Source organism: Antedon bifida, chromosome 11 (genome assembly GCF_963402885.1).
Source record: "Antedon bifida chromosome 11, ecAntBifi1.1, whole genome shotgun sequence".
NCBI classification, from domain to species: domain Eukaryota; kingdom Metazoa; phylum Echinodermata; class Crinoidea; order Comatulida; family Antedonidae; genus Antedon; species Antedon bifida.
In genome coordinates, this window is record NC_136236.1 from 12,681,378 (window position 1) to 12,699,231 (window position 17,854).

Genomic DNA, 17,854 nt, shown 5'->3' on the forward strand with positions numbered 1-17,854 from the left:
CCTTATGAATATATCGAAATATTGTGAATTATGTGTTTCCTTTCTCTTAGTACGCCTATTACATGCTTATCATGGGTGTGACAACATTAATGAAGTGTCTAGCCGGCCTCAAATGTTTATGCTGGTACATAACGCAGTCAATATTGATATCGACACACAAAAAACAATAATATATAAAGTTTGATTTCCACTAGGACGCAACGCAACGACGCATGGCGCGCAACGCAAGTGAGTTGGTCAATAACAAGCGACAGTTCGGGTAATCTATAATTGTGTGATTGGTCAAATCGGTGCGTCCAGTGGGAACCAATCCTCTTATCTCGGTTGCCATTAGGACGCAACGCAGCGACGTAACGCAGCGACGTAACGCAACGCAGGTCGACCCAACCCAAAGCATAAATGCTACAAAGTAATCTCTAGTGGAATCAGTAAGTCTACGAATTGATAATTTAAACAGAAAGGTAAATAAAAGACCTTTCCGCAGGATGCGTTTTGAAAAAGACTCCGCAATTGTCTATATTGTAACCTTGAATGTTGGTTTCTGTTTTTTTCTTTACCAACGATGATACCTTCTGATCGTACCTAGCCCAATTAATATAAAGGCGTATTGGCCTATCACCTCAGCAATATTGATGTACAATCGTTGAAGCATGCCTCGCAGCCGATAAAACTATTCAACTACTAAAAGGTTCCGTTGATACTACTGAAGCATACAAATGAAACTCTCTTTACAATCTTTATTAATCATATTGCATGCATTTCTGTAGAATTTTCGTAGAAAATACCGATAAAAAATACTAATTAATCATACGGCACTAGCTATACAGAAGGTTATATTGTAGGCGGTGTTTATGTTTCTCTTATGCCCACTGAGATTATGGTCGCGTTGTGTTCAACCTTAAGATACATAATTATTATTTAACCACAGCTAAAGCGTGGTTCTCACTAGGACGCAACGCAAGGACGTACGCGCAACGCAAGCGAGTTTACCAATAACAAACCACTATTCGAATAATCCATCGCTTGTGATTGGTCAAATCATTTACGTTGCGTTACGTCCTTCCGTTGCGTCGCTTGTAGGAACTAAGTTTTAACGGAGCATTAAAATCTCCCCTCTCCTCCTTCCCAACACTATGCGATCACTGGTCTATTGATGACACGATTTGTTGATGATGTTGCAATTTTGATTTTTTTTTAATTTCAATTTGAATAATGATCAAGAGTGCACAGTGGGATCAAATGATAAAGAAACTGCAGCACCTGTGCCAGAGAGCCAACCCGGCTTATCTTAAGAACTGTCTTATGTATTCTCATGGAGTATAAGTGGTATATTTAATTTAACCATGGACTCGCTTATATGTGCCAGAGAGTCAACCCAACTTATCTTAAGAACATATCTTACGTTTAAGTGGTATATTGATTGGGTTTAGATATTCACGTTTGTCAATGAGGGACTGGGTTGACGAAACAAGTTAGCAATCAATTTAACCATGGTTACCAACTACTATCTCCGTTTCTTATGCAGAACATCATTTGAATAAAAGAACAAATCACACATCTACACATAATCAAACATCGTATACTCTATCTCTAACCATTTTTTCAATCTTCTATCGACTAAAGCCGAAGTATAGTCGTTATCTCGGGACCGTTCTATGGCCACCACCAGGTAGGCTTACTTCATTAAGGCTTCTATGAATGGATGTACTGGTTGGGAGCAGGAACGCTAGTAGACCAAACCCAGTACCGTTTTGATTACGATCAATCGGGAAATTACCTCACGACGTATAATAAGTACAACACGTTGAAAGTTGATTACATTGCCAGTAACTTGCCAAACTGACCGAACCGAAAAACACATAATGCATCGAAACTGTATCTTTGTTTGGATTAAACCTGAATTATTGTAAACAAATTATGTGTACTTAATAAATTGTTAGCGTTGTACTTAGCCCCACTCTCATATCAGCAAATGCTTTGTTGATAAAATATTATATTCAAAAGTTCGGGGATAAAAGGTCAGAATCGGTTATAAATCTGTAGCTTAAAACACAAGATTGATATCATAACAAAACCACTAACCGAAAGGTCCACTAATAATAACTTTAAATATTGTATGGGGAAAAATGATATAATTTATATAAAAAATATTGAATCGTTTCAAATAAAATGGCGTGTATATAATTTCTTTAATTTGCAAACATTTTTTACTAAATTTTCTCGCGTGTGACGAGTGAATCAGATACAGAGAATCGGGTACATTGTTTAATAATACTACTACTAATAATTGTATTTTGTATTATAGCGCTTAACCAAAATAAATTTTCTCTAAAGCGTTACGACCACAAGGCTCGAAACAAGGTGGAAATGACGTCATTTCATATGCTATGCGAAAGAGATGGATTTTCAGCAATTGTTTGAAGATGACAATAGAGTTGGCATTCTTGATTGATTGTGAAAGAGTATTCCATAATAATGATGGAGCTGTGCAAGAGAATGTTTAGTGTGGTAATACCGTACCGATAATCGGGAACATTGTTTGTGTGTTAAAATACAGAGTGCATAGCACTATAAGCACTACTGTAGTGTCCAAATAAACTCAATACTGTTTCAGGATTTCCTGTACAAGAAACACTTAAAAGATGAAGTCGTATAATTACCGATTGTTATTCTTATTCCTCACAGTATCATTTGCGATATAAACAAAACTATAATTTCAACACTATTTATTGCGTCTATTAAATTGTATCAATAAATTAAATCTAAATATTTGAAGGTATCACAGCATTCATCCGGAAACTAATTTGCTTTGTTGTATGCTATATTACGCCAAAGAACTTATAACACAAGAATCTCCTGTTCTTCAATTTGCATTCAAAACACAGTATCGGAAGTACAGGGTTAAAAGGTCAAACTGGGCGACGCCATTTCACAGCATGGAGAAGCGCCTCCTCCAAACTAGGAAGTCAATTACTCTACCCCCATAGAGTATTAGCAGATCCCCTCTATGGTTTTGACTTTCTAATTTGATGCGGGCGCCCTACTCCTCAGTCAATTACTCGACCCCCCTAGAGTATTAGCAGATCCCCTCTATGATTTTGACTTTCTAATTTGATGCGGGCGCCCTACTCCATGGCTCACAATGGCGCCACCCATAGCTCTATTCTATCCCACAATGCCTTTCGAAATTGTTACGCGCTTCGGACGAACAGAAGATTCTTGTGTTATAAGTTCTTTGATTACGCTCCAACCAAAACAATTAGTTATAGCATGGAGACATTTATTTCTCCATGGTTATAGAGAGACGTTTTTAAGCAAAAGCGTTACGGATTTGAGGTGTCCCAACAAAGGGTCTTTTCTTTATAGAAAATGAAAACGTATGGGATATACAAAAAACACATGCGCTCGCGCTTTGTAAAGCTTGGTTTCCACTAGGACGCAATGCGCGCAAGTGAGTTGACCAATGACAAACGCTATTAATCGATTGAAAAAGACACGTTCATGTCCAATATAGGAGGGAACAGCGCTAGCTATGCAGTAGTATTGTATATAGATAATAGTTTGAAAACTTCATGACGTCACGGAAGCAGTAGGAAACACAATTCAATAGCCTACAGTATACTCTTAAACTTTTTATTATAACTTTACTAAAGTTTATTTTTGAAATAGTATATTAATAAGCCTATATATTGTCTTATTTACATCATAAGGTGGGTCTCTCTGGTCTCTCTTGCTTTTGAAACAAATGTAACGTCTGTTATCACACACTATAAACGGTGGCACAATATAAGAAGACAGAATTTAGCTTCTGAATAATAGGTGTATAAATGGGAACCTGGTTAGATCAAGACACAACTTTGCGCTGATTACTAGCTGATAGGAGTATGTTTCCATCTGTGTTTGATCCAAAAAAAATGACTGGAGTAATAATGTTCAGCACTTAGAGGTTTCACAACATTAGGCGCTATATAAATCCAGGATATTATTATGATTATTAAATCCTCAGGCCTCTTGCTTAATGTTCTGTGTCAGTAACAGGCAAATAGTTAGGCCTATAACTGGTGGTGGTGTTGAAAGAGGGCACGCAATGGCAGTGAGACACCGACGCACTCGAGGTATCTGATGACATGGACACTAGCATATATCCACTCGATGAGCTTGACCCCGTCACGTGACCTCCTGACGACGGCACACTGGACATTTGTGACTGTTTTCTGTCACAACTATCAGCGAATTCCTTAAGACTTTGAAGTCTCTCTAGATTCTCGACATCGTCTTTCTCTTCTTCAATTTCTTTATCATTCGAATATTTGTAAAATTCTGTGGAATAATTAAAATGATTGGTAAAGATTATTGGATATAATAGTACTATTGCACGCCATGTGACCCACACTCGTCCAATCAAATGACAGGAATTTATTTAGGTGTTATATTCTAAAGATTATTGCATATAATACTACGTTTGATTTAAATAGCATGACCTGCATTAAAGATTGTATATATATTTAGATGAACAGTGACGTGCTAGTTTAATAATGATGATAAATTGTACCTATCTGTATTGATAATGATCATGTAGTGATGATGGCAATATTATCTCTGACGTCAAAAGAAAATGATGTACGCTGGTGTATGAAGGAATATGTTGTAAAAAAAAATGTGATGTGCCCAAATATGGTAGTGATATGCTTAAATATGGTAGTCATGTCCATCACATTTTGTTGTCACATAAAGTTTGATTCAATGGCGTTACCGTCACTACGAAATTATAAAACGTAACAAAATATATCTCACTTTTGTCTTCAATCTGTTTTTTTCTTCGTCGAATGTAGAATAGAATTGGCAAAATAAACAATAAGGCAGTGAGACTAGCCAGAACAGCAACGGTCTTTTTTGTGCACCAACCAATGTTACATGTATCTAAATTTGATAATAATAACGATAATGTAATGAATATAATGTTTTAAGACACCTTAATTAAGGTATTCTTTTGCGAACATCACATTTAATAATAGGTTTTTTATTTTGCCATATTTATTGTTTAAATCTCCATTAGAAGTTAACGTGTGTATACGGTCAATCAATCAGAAACTTAAGATTAAAACTAGAGGGCGCACATCATACATTTTGATCAGAGCCATATATATAAAGAGTTACGACATTGGATTATAGTCACGTGATATGCAGATCAATTTGTGTCAAACTTGTCTCCGTTAATGCATGTAAAGTATAGGAGCAAGAAAATACTTTAAACTTTTTCTTATATTTAAAAAAATGTAATTGCACATTTTACAGTGAAATATCGATGTGCACTGCGTACAGAAGTACTTGCGGCAAAGAATATTGCGCGCGCGTGCGCTAGTACATTATAAAGTTCGATTGATTGATTTTGGAACGAAACATCCCATAACTACGTCCTATTAATAACAATTATGTAATATTTTCAATTCATAATGCATGCTCTGATGACTAAATAAAATAATAGAGTGTCGTGGATATATTTGTTAATATATTGAATAGGGTATGAACAATATTAGAATAATAAAGGCAAATTATTACAAATGAAATGATGAACGAGTCTCTGAAAGCTTGTGTCAAAAACACACAGAGAGCCATATACTGTATAAAAAGAGGGGTGAATTTGTGTGTTTTTTGTATTGGTTCATGCTTTGATGTATCCTGACTTGCATGTAGGCCCTAGCATTTATTCTTTTGTTATTATAGACACAATATATATATGTTACCAAATTAATACCATTAATAAAATTAATTACTAAAATAAAAACGGAATATAAGCGTTATTTCATAGACAAAAAAATCTAAAAATAATGCATGAACTACAGGAAAACACTATACAAAATAGACGCGCGCGCCGTCAGCGTGCGAATTCTTTGACACAAAAATGGCTTCTAATTTTCAATGTCGTAACTCTTTATATATATGGCTCTGATTTTGATGTCTCAAAAGATTCTACAGGTAAAATAGAGGGCGCACATCAACAATTATGATCAGAGCCATATATATAAAGAGTTACGACATTGGATTATAGTCACGTGATATGCAGATCAATTTGTGTCAAACTTGTCTCCGTTAATGCATGTAAAGTATAGGAGCAAGAAAATACTTTAAACTTTTTCTTATATTTAAAAAAATGTAATTGCACATTTTACGGTGAAATATCGATGTGCACAGCGTACAGAAGTACTTGCGACAAAGAATATTGCGCGCGCGTGCGCTAGTACATTATAAAGTTCGATTGATTGATTTTGGAACGAAACATCCCATAACTACGTCCTATTAATAACAATTATGTAATATTTTCAATCCATAATGCATGCTTTGATGACTAAATAAAATAATGAAGTGTCGTGGATATATTTGTTAATATATTGAATAGGGTATGAACAATATTAAAATAATAAAGGCAATTTATTACAAATGAAATGATGAACGAGTCTCTGAAAGTTTGTGTCAAAAACACACAGAGAGACATGTACTGTATAAAAAGAGGGGTGAATTTGTGTGTTTTTTGTATTGGTTCATGCTTTGATGTATCCCGACTTGCATGTAGGACCTAGCATTTATTCTTTTGTTATTATAGACACAATATATATATGTTACCAAATTAATACCATTAATAAAATTAATTACTAAAATAAAAACGGAATATAAGCGTTATTTCATAGACAAAAAAATCTAAAAATAATGCATGAACTACAGGAAAACGCTATACAAAATAGATGCGCGCGCCCTCAGCGTGCGAATTCTTTGACACAAACATGGCTTCTAATTTTCAATGTCGTAACTCTTTATATATATGGCTCTGATTATGATGTATCAGGACAATTTATACTTGCAGTATTGTAATAATATATATAAAAATACTGTAATTGGGCAATTTATTTTGCTATATTTATTTTTTAAATACCATATAACTTTTGACGTATTTATCATACAATCTAGTTCACTTACAGTAGTATACTATTACAAATAAGAGTAGCATATATTACATTTTTTATAGTGTTTTTGTGCCATAAATGATTAATGTACATAAAGGATATATTTGGATAAATAATAATTGTGACTTACCGATACATTGGTTAGTTGTGTCACGAGTATATCCAGGCCAACATTTACATACGGGTTCATACTTGGTGCTTAATTCACATTGACTATTACGACACTGGACACTTTCACATCTATCTACAGTAGTCATAGATAATATAGAAGAACTCAGGTTAACATGAATCATCTGACAGATAGAAATGCAAGCTTAGTTTTACCCGAGAGTAAATTGTTTCCTACCCATTAAAGAGTGGTTCTCACTAGAACGCAACGCAGCGACGTATTGACGAAAAGTGATGTGTTGCGTAATCACAAATGGGAACCGGCGACGCAACAGTGCTGCAAAACATCGCAGGTTTGATTTCACGCAGGTGGGGGAAAACACAATGATTGGAAGGCCATTTTCTTACGTTGCGTAGGTTGCGTTACGTTGCGTATCCATTGGAGACTACGTTTAAGTGTCCATGAAAACAACTTACCTAGTCAAATAACTAAGCATGAAATAGTGTAATAATAATTAAAAATACGTATTTTTATACATAATAATAATAATAATTTATACACATACGTACCTATACACGCATTCACAGTGCTATTGTATTCAAACCCTGCATGATAGCAATGGCATTGGTAATCCAAATTGTTGATCTTGGTACAATTCGCATTCACACATGGTTGATAGAAGCAGGGGTCATCTAAATATTAATAGATACAAATTAGTCGGATATAATAATGTCATACAAACATATTCACGCGCGCGTATCCGGGTCAAATTTGTGTCATCTTGAAAACTGTAGAAACTACACTGTAATTCGTTCTCCGCTCTACATCGCTGTCACTTGGCTTGGCGTTGAAATATCTACTGTAGGCCTATCTTAAAAACTAAGATTAAACGGTAACTATGGCTTACCTGTGTTGTATTTGGTTGCTGTGATAGATTTAGTGCATTCATTTGTATAAGGGCGACATTCAGGCGAAAATGGCGTCAACTATACACAATAAAAGGTAAAGGTGTGAAGAAAGGGATACGTCACTGTCAATAGTAACATGGTGAAGGGAAATAATGACATGAAGACTACTTACTACAAACTTATATAATCCAGGTTTTACGGAAAAAAATTCAACAATAGCGAAAACAACATCTTGGTAAGCACCACTTCCCCTCTGTAAAAATACACTCTGTTGAAAATGAAAAATAAAAATCATACAAATAATAACATTAAATAAATACTGACTTATGATAGTATCCAGTACCACATATTTTATTAAAGCTTGGTTCCCACTAGCGACGCAACGTAACGCAACCTTCGCAACGTAAGAAAATGTCCTTCCGATAATTGTGTTTGCCCCCGCCTGCGTGAAATCAATCTGTGAACTTTGCAGCACTGTTTCGTCGTCGGTTCCCACTTGTGTTAAAACACTTTGCGTCAAGAAGCGTGGTTCCCACTAGAACGCAACGCAGCGACATATCGGCGCAAAACCGTTGTATTGCGTAATCACAAGTGAGAACCGACGACGCAACAGTGCTGCAAAAATTGCAGGTTTGATTTCACGCACAGGCGGGGCAAACACAATTATTGGAAAGGCATTTTCTTACGTTGCGTAAGTTGCGTCGCTAGTGGGAACCAAGCTTTTACGTCGCTGTGTTGCGTTATGCGTAGCTAGTGGGAACTCTCTTTGAATGTTAATGATACTAACCCCTTCAGTTGACGGCATGTTGTCTGACTGACCTTTATATGCTGATCTGTATCGACTTACATTGATAGAATTGTTTTGGATCGGTAACAAAATCGACACAAAAATAATAATTTCAAGTTCACAGAAACATATAAACAATCAATAAAACATCGTGTAACAAATCTTGTGGGTATGTAATGGTGCATTTTAGGGGAGGGGGGGGGGGTCAAACGGTTTGGTTGGTGGAGGGTGTGGAGGGGTACGGAGGGGTGTGGAGGGGTACGGAGGGGTACGGAGGGGTGCGGAGGGGTGTGCACACGTTACTACATTTTGTATTGATTGATAATATAATTAAGTAAGTAAGAAAGTAAGTATGAGTAAAAGTTACTCACGACAGAGAATTCCACAGACACGTCGTGACCCGTAGGACATAACTCGCGTCCATCTTGGCACTCTTTTTTCACCTCACGTAATATAACAAAGTATGATGAATAAGTATACTGTCCAAGATTGAAACGTATTGTTGCGTTAGTGAAGAAAAAAGTGAGTTCTTGAATGCTAGGCTTCCATTTGTCTATGGCTAACGAACTACTGCTGCTGGACCTAGTTGTTCTTGGTGACAAGGAGGCTACAACATCTTCTGAGAGATATAAATAATAAATATTGGTGATATAACCTAGTGAGGAGTATAGATGTACCCGATGACGAATTGTGAGTTGTGTTTCTAATTACGTTTTTTACTTTAGGCAGCAATAGCGTAATATTCGTAACAGAAACAATGTAATGATGTAATAAATAAAAAAATTATTGTTGTTTTTTAATTTTGAGGGTTTTTTTTGTTCGCTGTTTTATTTTTCACGGTTTCGCTAGTTCGAGATTTTTCGCGTATTTTCGATTTTGTTTTCGCTGAAATAAGAACTTAATATACAATGGTTAGTGAAAGAATTGAACCACATACCTTTTTTGATGAACATCCATACTCTGACGTTTAGCTGGTTGCGCCGTTGAACCCGGGTAGCAATCAAACATTGTCTAACAGGCTCGTTAATTAGTGAGCTCAACCGTGGAAACAGAACCTATGTAAACTTACATATAGCTAATGCGTATGCGTGTGTGGTTTTTTTTTTACATGAATGCTAATGAGTACACCTGGTAATTTAATATTAACATTGTTGTGATCCCAACTTTCATTATTTACAGCAGATTTACAGGAACCCGCCCACCGCCCCTAAATTTTCTACAATTACAATACAAAGGATAGAAGTTGTTACTCTATTTTAATATTAACATTGTTGTGATCCCAACTTTCATTATTTACAGGAACCCGCCCACCGCCCCTAAATTTTCTACAATTACAATACAAAGGATAGAAGTTGTTACTCAATTTTAATATTAACATTGTTGTGATCCCAACTTTCATTATTTACAGCGAATTTACAGGAACCCGCCCACCACCCCTAAATTTTCTACAATTATAATACAAAGGATAGAAGTTGTTACTACTATTTTAAAACCTTGGATCCGCCACTAGTACCTGTCTGTCAGATAAATATCTTTTTCAAAGCCAATATGGCTATATACAGGCAGGCACTACCTGGCTGGATGCGATATTTCTTTTCATACATAAGTTGGGGACCTCTCATGAAACGTCACAAAATAAAGAATTGAGCTAACTACAATTCACAAACGCTTTCTGTCAAGCCGGAGTGGATTAGACTATGGTTCGAATCCCATGAGCAACTTCTTTTTTCTTTATAGCGAGAGATTATTTAGTTATATTTAGGAAGTAATTCGGCTATCTTTCACATAAGAAGTCCCCAACTTATGTACGAAAAAAAAATCGCTGGCTGGAAACGCTGATTTTTAAATAGTAATAATACTTGGTTTTGGGAGTAAATGTCCAATTTAATCAGTAAATAAGTTTATATTACTTTAAAAGCAGTAAAGTATAAGTGTTTATTTATAGTGTACATTAGTTAGTTACAAAAGCTAAAATGGTGTTATAATAAACATAGTTTTAAAATGTTACCAGTGTGTGTTTTTTTTACATATAAATTGCAAACTACCCTTTTGGATTATGATTTCCGATATGAAAATAGACTCTGCATCAAACAATTAATATTAATATTGTTTGTACAGTCATAAGACAAGGCAATCTAACAACAGGATGCTGAGCTCTGGAGATCTATGGCTGCAACACAATCAGTTACGCACCCCTTAACAGACATTGTGCGCCGCAGAGATACAGCTGTAGTGGTTATTTGTCACAGCCAGACATAAGATCAAAGGACTGTTACGAGTTCCTATCTTGGCAAGGCGAGCTCTGTGTCCTGTTGTCAGATTGCCTTGGTATAGATCAGGTAGATTGGTACCCTCGTCTTTGTGGTTTTCGCGGATCACTTTACATCAAGGAATGATTATCAAAACCATACCGCTCAACGCTACACATCAGAAAATACAGATACATATTTCTAGTCCGCATTTTAGAAGGTACTATTGAAAATGGGTTAATCATTTGGTAGAGAGTTAGCCCCTTTTCCATCACTATCGGAGGAGGATTTAATTACGCTGAATTCTGAGGGAATAGATTCCTTTTAAGAGTGTGTGCTTCTCAAACACCCATGGAATTACAAAAACTAGTCGTACTCATGGAGTTAAAACCGGATGAGTCCGTCCTCATACTCTCCTTTTCTAGTTTGTCCAATGGCATGTACAAATGAGAAAGTTGACTGAACTGTTGTTGTTGGTATTCTTCTTCCGTCTGTTCGACGATATCAAGTTGACAACCACTGCTAACAACTGCCACGTTGTTAGCATTATTTTTCCAAAACCAATTTTTATCGGTTTCAATTAGTTGTTTCATTTTTTCAATGTCATTCAAAAATGTTTGTCCCTCTGCTGTTTCCAGTTGGTCAATGGGATTAAAATCATGGAACCAACCGTTCTCATCCCTGGCCGTGTCATGAAGGCGGAAAAACAAATTGGTGAGGTCGTTGTTAAGGTGGAAAACAACCAGATGCTTTAATGGATCAGGAATACATTTTTTATTTGTATATTCAAAGAGAGAAAGCAAACACTTTGCGTGCATTTCTTTATCGCCAGAAAGTATCTGTAACGCGTGAATGAATATATCGCTGTACGCTGAATGCTGTACCGAAAAAGTATCTCCTTCATGCACGTGATCGTCCCATGCAGTGGAGGCGCCGTACGACGAAATAAATAGAATCTTTTTCGCATCTTTCATCTCCTTCGAAATCCAAGACATTAAGGAAATGATGTTTGGCGTTTTCCAATTGTGAATGGTCACGTCGACTCCGCAGTGCGCTTGCAGAAACGTTGCAAATGACAGCACAACGTTTTTGTGCTGGGGCGCATCTTCAAAATAGAGGATAAGCAGTTTAACTCGTTGCATATCTACACTTTCCTCTGCAACTTAAATATAAAATAATTTGGTTTATTTTTTTATCTCCATTTAATCTGCTTTTACATGCTACCCTTACATTAAACTACAAGTATTTGCACTATCAAAGATACTCAAATTTAGTTTAAAACCTTCCCAGTAGAATTATATTGAAATTATACATACACGGGTAAGTCTATGGTAACTAACATTGACGTGCAACCAGCAGGTTTGATTTCACAAAGGTGGGGGCAAACATAATTATTGGAAGGGAATTTTCTTACTTTGCGTCGCTAGTGGGAACCAAGCTTTACACGCGCTACACAAGAACGATCTATTATTAATTAGGCTAAATAATGTGTGTGTTGTAATGAAAGTGTGTTACCTGTATTTGAAGAAGAAATCCTTGGCCAGGATTTGTATGCATATTTTTTAGATGATGTTGATTGGTTTATTCGTCGATACAGGCAACCAATGAGGATAAGAAGCACAATACCAAAAGACACTCCACCTCGGATTGCTATCGTGTATTCATGTTTAGGTTCAACTTCTACAGTACAAGAATAATAAAATAAATGACAGGTGGATTCTAGACACATCCAGAATAAAAGTATAAAGAAAATAGGATGGACGATTTCAATAAGCACGGCCTTTGTGGAAGGCAATTAAACTTATTAATGATATTAATAAACATAAGAGCAATATATCAACACTGGTTTATTTTTACACAAAATACAACCAATTACTAAATTACGAAAAAAAAAGTACTATTGAACGACCATTCAATAGTGCGTATTATTGTACACCATGTGAACCTCAATCCTCCACTCAAATTTATTTAGGTGTTATATAATATACAATATATCAACACACTGCAAGTTTATTTTTAAACAAAATACAACCAATTACTATATGTCATCGTATTGCAAAGCTTTGAATTTGATACAGCAATGTTAGATAGCTCAATTGGTGGATGTGGTTACGTTGTGGCTTGAAAATACTAACCTTGAGTAACATCAACAAAAAATGAACACTCCGCTTCATTTCCATTGACATCCACTGCAGTATAAGTTACTAGACTGATGCCTACACTGAAGTTACTGCCAGGATAGTGAGTTGTAGTAATGTTTTCTATGCCAACATTGTCAGTGGCAGTTGGTGCTATCCAGCTCACCACAGTTTGTTGTTTATTAGCAGGTATCATCTCAGTGACACGTTCTTTACATCCATGAAATATCGGAGTGACAGTATCTTGAAAATAAAATTAGAGTAAATGAAAACACAACTTATTTGGAATCTTTAATAATAAAATTAATATTTTTTTAGTAAAAGATTTAATTTTTTCTTCCACACTTCAATAGTTATTAGAACGTTTGAGATGAGATATGACCCAAAATAATGTAGGCCACTATGTAATTTCGTGTCATTTTTTTGTTAAAAGCAAAATTCCAGCTGATTTAGTATCTTTAGGATGTAAAGTAATGAAAAAAATATGTTGCCATTTTTTTAAAAAAGCTTAAGGGTGTCAAATCCAAGATGGCCGCCAATACGTAAAATACCCAATAAATGTACCATATTGGACAAAGTAACACCCTTTATGAATAATATTTTAAGTTCATATGGGTTCTCTGCTATATAAGAATTATTATAAACCTATATTCATTAGTATTCTGACATTTTGAATTTCAAAATGGCCGCCATTTTTTTTAAATGGATTAAATTTCTTATTAAAACATGTGCAAGTTATGACGTTGATTGAAATCACATAAAATGACAGGCCTATGACAACAACATTGGTGATTAACACAAAATGGCGGCCATTTTGAATTTCAAAATGGCTGCCATTTTTTAAAAAATGGGTTAAATTTCTTATTAAAACATGTGTAAGTTAAATAAAATTAGATTGAAATACACAAAATGATATGCTTATGACAACAACATGGTGATTAACACAAAATGTTGACCATCAGGAGGTCTGAACAGTACACTTCTTCATATTAAAACATCTCATAAACTTCTTCAGTTAAATGACAACTAACTCTGCCAAAGTCCTTCAATGAAATATTTCTAATCTTGAATGCGATACAGTAAATTGACCTTCCTTCGTTTTCTACTACTGTATCCATCAAACTTCCACAGACTGATCTGCGATCCCAACAAGCTTGTTCAGAAACAAATTGGCAAAAGTACTGAAATACATCATTTCACCGCCAAATAATCTCTATAGGAGTCCACTTTAATAAGTTTGTCACCTGTATTCACCGTCATATATATTTTTTGCCAATATTCATCTTTTTCTTAGGATCCCATATAGACAGTTTGCCTTCTACAAGACTTTTACTAATCCCTCAAACATTTTCTGTCCAATTTCATCATGCCATGGCCAACAAACACCTTTGTGCAAATTGCAGCATTCTTCATTAATCGGGATATCATCTCTCTTTAAATGTTGGCTTTCAAACTCATCAACTAGATTTGCCAGCTCTGATGAAATCATTAATTTGTGTTATTCCAATGATACCACGCTCAATGACCCTGATCAATTGATGTAAACCCAGCAAGTCCCACACATACATGTCCTCTCATAAACTCCAATATCTGTAATTTGTTTCAGTAATCTGTTGAAATTGATACAGCGGAAGTAACCAGTCGTAGTTCAGGTGGCCATGAGCGAAGAAATATTTGATAAAAGCATGTGTACTTTTCATGTGTGCAGATATCGTTTTCTTGTGTCTCGGACATATATAGGAATATAGTTTAACCACATCATTTAGATTTCGTCGACTCTCTGTATTCAAGTTAATATCTTTATGATCAGCCTCTTTCAAACAAAATGATACTTCACTTAGAATCTCTTTCTCTGTCTGCATTTGTAGAAGCAAGTTGTAGAGAGAAAGCAGAATTAGTGTGCTTCTGTCCTTCCTTCGTTTTCTACTACTGTATCCATCAAACTTCCACAGACTGATCTGCGATCCCAACAAGCTTGTTCAGAAACAAATTGGCAAAAGTACTGCAATACCTCATTTCACCGCCAAATAATCTCTATAGGAGTCCTCTTTTACTTTGATAAGTTTGTCACCTGTATTCACCGTCATATATATTTTTTGCCAATATTCATCTTTTTCTTGGTATCCCATATAGACAGTTTGCCTTCTACAAGACTTTTACTAATGCCTCAAACATTTTCTGTCCAATTTCATCATGCCATGGCCAACAAACACCTTTGTGCGAATTGCAGCATTCTTCATTAATCGGGATATCATCTCTAAGATGTTTTCCATCTAAGATATTTGTGTCACTGGTTGTATAGGTAATACAAGTTCAGTTTCAACAAAAGCACTGGCCTCAACACTATTTTCACAATGCTACAGTCCAAAAGTCATGTAGTTTACCGGGCCGGCTTCTTGATGTCATCTCTGTCCACCTCCACTCATCTCAGGCAAGAGTCATCACCAGGCATTTTTGTCTTTCCCTAGTACATCAGTTTTTATACCACAACCATGTGCACTCATCAAACCAGTGTATAATGGTGGTCTATCTGTAGGGGTATATATCTAATGAAATCGGTTGAGATTGTAGAAGATGAGAAGTAGGAGTTAATGCTGCCTATGAATAACCTTGTGAATGAGCTGTATCTTTATTTCCTTCAAGCTTCTGCCAAAAGTTGACAGGTTGAAAACTTACCAGCCATACTGGTGACTATGGCCCTGAAGGACATTGAATTACATAGCAATAACGCATTTATTATTTAACATCCTATTTATACAGGATTTCACAATAAGGTATAAATGCACTTGTTTTATATTGTGGTCCTGTCTCCTGTCAAGTTTCAGTTTCATGAAAAGAAATGAGATCTGTAATTTAGACTCTATATATAAATTATGGTTAATTCTGACATAGGCGAGCACAATGGAAAAACTTTGGAACAAATCTTTGCCTTGGATACCTACCTGAACTATCTCAGATGTACCGCGAAATGTAAATTTAATAACAGTTTTTAATATTACGATATTGTTCCATATTTCTATCTTAGGAATATATTATAAAGAGTTTTAAAACAAAATTTCTGATTTCATCGGTAGATTTTCAACTCAATTTCAATTGTACGCGGTCAAAGTAATTTCCGGGTTCACGATGAGTTCACAGGTTCACCTTGCAACTACACAATTATACTATTTGTAATAGAATTCATCACACTGTTAACTACAATTTACCAAGAATTTGTTATTATTTTTTACCACTTTTCATATATATTAGAAGATTGCATTTGATTATAAATGTTACGATATTATTAAAACTAAAAAATCCCTCGAATAAGCATCTCCCTCAAATGAACTCTGCCTCCGCCCTATAAGGGCCCTACAAAACAATAAACACTATACTTTAAAATGTTATTAATCATCTAAGACACTGTGATACAGAGTAGGTTTAGTTTTTCGAATGTCAAGCATTTTCAATAATGGTAACCCACAGAAAACGTACAAAGAGAACGTCCTTCTAAAACCTTTTTACCCGAGTCATTATCGTTCCGAGAACCATCGTTTACACTCCTAGCCCACCCTCTAGTTAGACGTAATTGTTGATGAATATTTGATATAAATTGGTAAGTTGTTCCATACTTTTGCAACTCCAAATTTGAACGATTAGTTAATTTAAGAGTCATAGTGGGTATTATATATCTGTTATATAGAGAACATTGACAACTTTAGACAGCCTTATATTTAGACAATCCTGTGAGAAGTGACAATTTTAGAACATTGTGTACCAACAACAATTTATGCACACATATTTAAAAAAAATTATTTAAAGAATTTAATTTTTAGTGGCGGCCATTTTGAAATCTAAGATGGCCGACAGATTATCGCTTTACATAGTTAAGACTGTATAATGGGTACAGTAATACCATCAAAACGGACTTGTTCCACATTCATAATTTGTATTATTGGTGATATTCTGATTTTTAATAGGGTTATTTGAATGCTGGCGGCCATCTTGAATTTGGTCCTTTAAATGTCTTTTGAAAAAATGGCAACATATTTTTTTTCATTCCTTATATTATCAAGATATGAAATAAAGTTAAAGTTTGCTTTTAACAAAAAATATACACGACATTCATATAAACGACATACCAGCCTACACTAAAATGAGTCCTTAGCATTATTTTATTTTAATTATTTATAGTAAATATATCTTGATGAACTTACCAAGGCAGGTTCCATCAACTTCTTCATAATTATCATCACACGTACAATTATATATTTGTGTGTAATTCACTGCATTGCATACTTCACTAATTCCACATGGGTTTGAAGCACATGGTGAATCTAACAGCAAAATCATTTATTAATTCATTGGATTTCTTAAGAAATCATCTCAATACTGTTTAATGTACGTACAGTAGTTACAGTAGTTAGTTAGTGTGAAAACAAACTTTGAATGAATATGGAAGGTGCAACGTGCAAAAGATTATTTACAGTCCAGCATATCCAAAGATCTGCAGTGCATGGACGCCAAGTACTTGCTTGTATTAATTATTATGAAAGCGTGGTTCCCACTAGAGATGCACCGCTAGGACGCACGTGCAACACAAGCGAGTTGAGCAATGACAAGCCACTGTTCAAATAATGCATCGCTTGTGACTTACATTGCATTTACTTCCTTGCGTGTCTCTAGTGGGAACCAAGCTTTATCTTGAATATGTATCATCCTCAA

At 35.3% G+C, this 17,854-nt stretch overlaps 2 protein-coding genes across 2 annotated transcripts in view; both read right to left on the reverse strand.

The window, feature by feature from the left end:
- LOC144855576 (interleukin cytokine receptor-related protein 1-like) overlaps positions 1–17,854 on the reverse strand; it is a 74,142-nt gene that overhangs the window by 22,237 nt on the left and 34,051 nt on the right. Inside the window, exons 5-8 of the mRNA XM_078713475.1 lie at positions 17,347–17,466; positions 13,148–13,393; positions 12,528–12,692; positions 10,337–12,174 (exon numbers count right to left, since the gene is read on the reverse strand). Coding sequence (XP_078569601.1) covers positions 11,354–12,174; positions 12,528–12,692; positions 13,148–13,346 — 1,185 coding nt within the window. The 5' untranslated portion in view covers positions 13,347–13,393; positions 17,347–17,466 and the 3' untranslated portion in view covers positions 10,337–11,353. The remainder of the gene's footprint in view (positions 1–10,336; positions 12,175–12,527; positions 12,693–13,147; positions 13,394–17,346; positions 17,467–17,854) is intronic.
- On the reverse strand, positions 3,700–9,955 carry LOC144855715 (uncharacterized). The gene is made up of 8 exons (XM_078713631.1): positions 9,701–9,955; positions 9,135–9,382; positions 8,149–8,244; positions 7,976–8,054; positions 7,638–7,760; positions 7,090–7,203; positions 4,795–4,920; positions 3,700–4,320 (listed from the first exon to the last, which is right to left on the reverse strand). Exons 1-8 carry the CDS (start codon positions 9,714–9,716, stop codon positions 4,016–4,018), a joined length of 1,107 nt encoding a protein of 368 aa, XP_078569757.1. The 5' UTR covers positions 9,717–9,955; the 3' UTR covers positions 3,700–4,015.